This window comes from Wolffia australiana, chromosome 17 (genome assembly GCF_029677425.1).
Source record: "Wolffia australiana isolate 7733 chromosome 17, ASM2967742v1".
In the NCBI taxonomy this organism is placed as follows: Eukaryota; Viridiplantae; Streptophyta; class Magnoliopsida; order Alismatales; family Araceae; genus Wolffia; species Wolffia australiana.
The window spans coordinates 10,793,065-10,796,526 of NC_135851.1; the positions used below are offsets into that span (position 1 = coordinate 10,793,065).

The 3,462-nt window shown below is 45.5% G+C and overlaps 1 protein-coding gene across 1 annotated transcript; it reads left to right on the forward strand.

The window, feature by feature from the left end:
* Positions 1 to 336: 336 nt before the first annotated feature.
* Positions 337 to 1,376, forward strand: LOC144714224 (uncharacterized). Its single transcript, XM_078588919.1, has 3 exons — positions 337 to 846; positions 889 to 1,119; positions 1,359 to 1,376. Exons 1-3 carry the CDS (start codon positions 337 to 339, stop codon positions 1,374 to 1,376), a joined length of 759 nt encoding a protein of 252 aa, XP_078445045.1.
* Positions 1,377 to 3,462: the final 2,086 nt, after the last annotated feature.

The window sequence follows — 3,462 nt, forward strand, 5'->3', positions numbered from 1 at the left end:
TATAAATACATATTTTCATTTTACTAACTAGTTCTTAAATCCTATCAGTCGGGGTTGATCTTGCAGTCGTCCTCACTCGCCACGTGGCTCTATTCGGACTGTTGGTTTTAATCCAATTGGGCCGGCCTTCTCCTGGCCCAGAAGGCTCGCTGCGGAACTCGATCCCATTTGCCACGTGGTTATATCGGGACCGTTGGTTTTACACTCCTATTGGGCCAATTCTCCTATGGCCCAGAAGGCCCATTATAGATCTCAATCGGAGTCGCCACGTGGTTTTATCCTGCCCGTTGGTTTTATAATCTTGTTGGGCCGTGCAAAGGGCCCGGAAGGCCCACTATGGAAATCAAAAACGGGTATAAATTCTCGAGTGCAACCGTCTTGCCTTGTCTTTCCACTTCGTATGAACTGCATATTGCCTTCTGGCCGAGCTCTGCCATGGAGGTGGCTCAATCCGATGATCTGATCGAGATCCAGCGCGAAGAACTGATGCATGCCAGTCAAGCGATGTCCGACTTGCTTCTAGCGAATCGCATGCAGATCGAAGAGGCGATCGCAGCCTCTCTCGCCGATCAGAAGCTTAAATCTAAGCTTCTTCCGTTTGATGAAGAACCTTTGCATTTGGAGGAAGAAGAAGACGCCATTTTCTGTCTGGATGTCCAGAGAAAGGAGCTAGAACGCGCCATTGAAGAGCACAGAGACGCGGTCTTCTGCCAGACGGAGACGCAACGGATTTCTCTTGAACTTCGTCGCCAGGCTCACGACGCGAAGTTCGCTCGTCAACTCGCGCTTATTCCAGAGGATGAGTGGCGGAGCACCGGAAACTTAGTCCAGAAGCCGATGGAGACGGTTTCGGCTTAGGAAGAGGAGCATTTTAAGCTGTATTTCAAGGGATTATGTGAAGCAATACCAGGATCCGCTGAGTACGTTACGGCCTTTGGTGTTGCGATATGCGATCCTCGTGGTAATCAAATACTGAAGATGCAGACGCCTACTATCGGACCGAGGATTGGCGAGGAGATTGTGGAAATTCGAGCGCTGATCGAAGGCGTCAATGCCGCTATGTCTTTAAATTTGAATAGTTTGGATATCTTCTTTCAGCACACAGAACTTTACGATCACGTAAGTGTGAATTTCTGAACCTGTACTGTTTTTTTTTTCCTGTGTTATGGTTGCATTTATTTCATCTCATCGTTTGAGATTGCAATTTTTCTCTCAAAATGGCGGAATAAATTCAGATGCCTGGATAGCAGAAAAAGATATCTGAAAAGTGATTTTTCTTCAATTTCCTATCCGCAGTTGAGGAGATTCTGTCATCTTCATTTGAGATTTATTCCTTTCTGTTTAACCTCATGTTCCAGCGTGAGTGGGACCATTGAAGGAACGCGTTTACTGATTGTAGTCCTGCATTTCTTTTCTTATTTCCATTTGTAAACCACAATGACCTGACTTTCAGGCATCATTTATCATTAATTTGATTTCTCTTTTCTCGTTTATTTTATTGTTTAAATGATCGAGAAAAGAGAAGAATATTTTTTTTCTGAAGAAAATAGGGCAGACCACCTGGGGCCCACCTGATACTATCAAAAAAAGCAAAGTTATGTACACACCATTTACAGATATGACCACACGGCCTACTTTTTGTCCCCTTACACCCCAAAATGATACTAGCGCCTCCACGTTGTATATGACTCTCTCGACTGAAGCCTTTCCTCCCTTGAACACCGCTTTGTTTCGGTGCAACCATACCGCCCATAGTACTGCGAGAATTCTCCCCCATTCTACTCTGCTCCGGTATCCACCAGTCCTGACTGATGTCCAACAATCGTCGTCTGAGGAGATATTCACCCCTGAAATCTGCTGCGATGCCCATACTCTCTGAGAAAAGAGAAGAATAAACGTACGAACTGTGTGGAGTGTCAGAACTCCCACTCTCATTAAGTTCCAGTGTATCGATTATCTAATTATCTGAATCTTAGCCAATAAAACCTTCTCGTGAAGAACAAGTGGATAATTTGTGGAGTGAACAAAATTTTCTGATGTATCTCTCTATTTCTGAAATCTCTTTGATATGTCACATATATTTTTCAGTTAATTATTTGATAGAACCCCACTTAAAATGAGAGAACCCCACTTCTTTCTTAGCAAGGGGAGAGCTGAAGTATCACTAGATACGATAGCAACAAGGCTATATGGTTTGATAGATATGGAGAGGATAGGAGATAGAGAGTGGAGGAATGCCGAGAGGTTGAAGTCGTTGGCCTTGTCAACGTGAACGTCTATGATCTTGCCGTCGAGACTCCTGGAGGTGGTGACTAGAAGGTGAAGAAGAAGGTTAGGGCACGACGAGAGGGAAGAGAGCAAAGGAAGAGGATGATAGAGGCTTACAAGGTCTTTTCCTGGCTTTCCTTTCATCTCCCTCTTCTCTTATGACTCACGGAGCATAACCCTTAATGGGCTGGGCTAGGTGTGGCCCCCTTAATACAAGGGGTTGCTTGGCCCCCCTGCTGCCGTTGATACCTTTTGATCAAGGTCTTAAAAATTCTCCCTCCTTGAAGTTGCAACTTTTTCCTAAAGTTGAAATTCTGGGAAACAATCAGCAATGCATGCCTCACTTCCCAGGTTGCCACAAAGTCTTGTAAAATTTTCCATTTAATCTGAACCTATGGTCCATCCTCGGTGTATTTGTAGTCTTGAGAGCCTGCGGTGACACATTCCAGACAAGGTTTTTCGACGAAAGCTTTGCTTGGTAGGTGCTGCCTACTCACCCCACTCCCTCAGACAAATGCAATTCTCGGAACACTCCAGTTTGAAGTTCAGCCCCCTTCTCCCATGCGGAGTCACAGGCAGCGCCCCAGAAAAAGCACGGACGAGCCACATGCTGGGAAACTTGCACGTGTGGTTCTGGCTGGGGACCCGGTGTACTGTACTAATATGTGTAGGTCCCTGTAATTCGAGTGAGATTGTCATGGCGCAAAAGCAGATATGGTTTGGTATTCCCTTGTTCCCCGTATTGGTTATGTTCCTTATTTCTTGTCTAGCAGAAACTAATCGAGTTCCGTCTGATCTCCCAGAAGCAAAAGCTGAATCAGTTGCAGGTTATAGTGTAGAATATGGGCGGGATGCGATCCTTAAGAATTCACTGTTGGTGGAAGCCAATGTCGGGGGGTCCCGAGGACTCATTCTGACTGAAACAAGGGGTGGGTCTTTATCAACTTTAAAATCCAAGATTTCTGGTTCAGCATTCAAAGGCACTCTTCATTCTTCATTCGAAACTCATGAATTTCGGGGGTTTCTGTTCAGTGACGACGTAAATGAAGGGAGTTGGGGAAAGAAAACTCCCTCCTTGGGCGAGCATGGAGCTTAGTCAAGTAGAACCGGGTTGCACTGTTTGATGCTCGGATCGAAAACAAAGTAGTGGGGCCATGCCGGTACAACAGAATATGCGTTAGAAAGGTCAATCCC

Excerpts from the sequence above, each read along its gene's own strand:
- LOC144714224 (XM_078588919.1), top strand. The coding sequence starts at position 337 with ATGGAAATCAAAAACGGGTATAAATTCTCGAGTGCAACCGTCTTGCCT. Across the intron at positions 847-888 it reads TCCAGAAGCCGATGGAGACG|GGATTATGTGAAGCAATACC; the intron begins GTTTCGGCTTAG and ends CTGTATTTCAAG.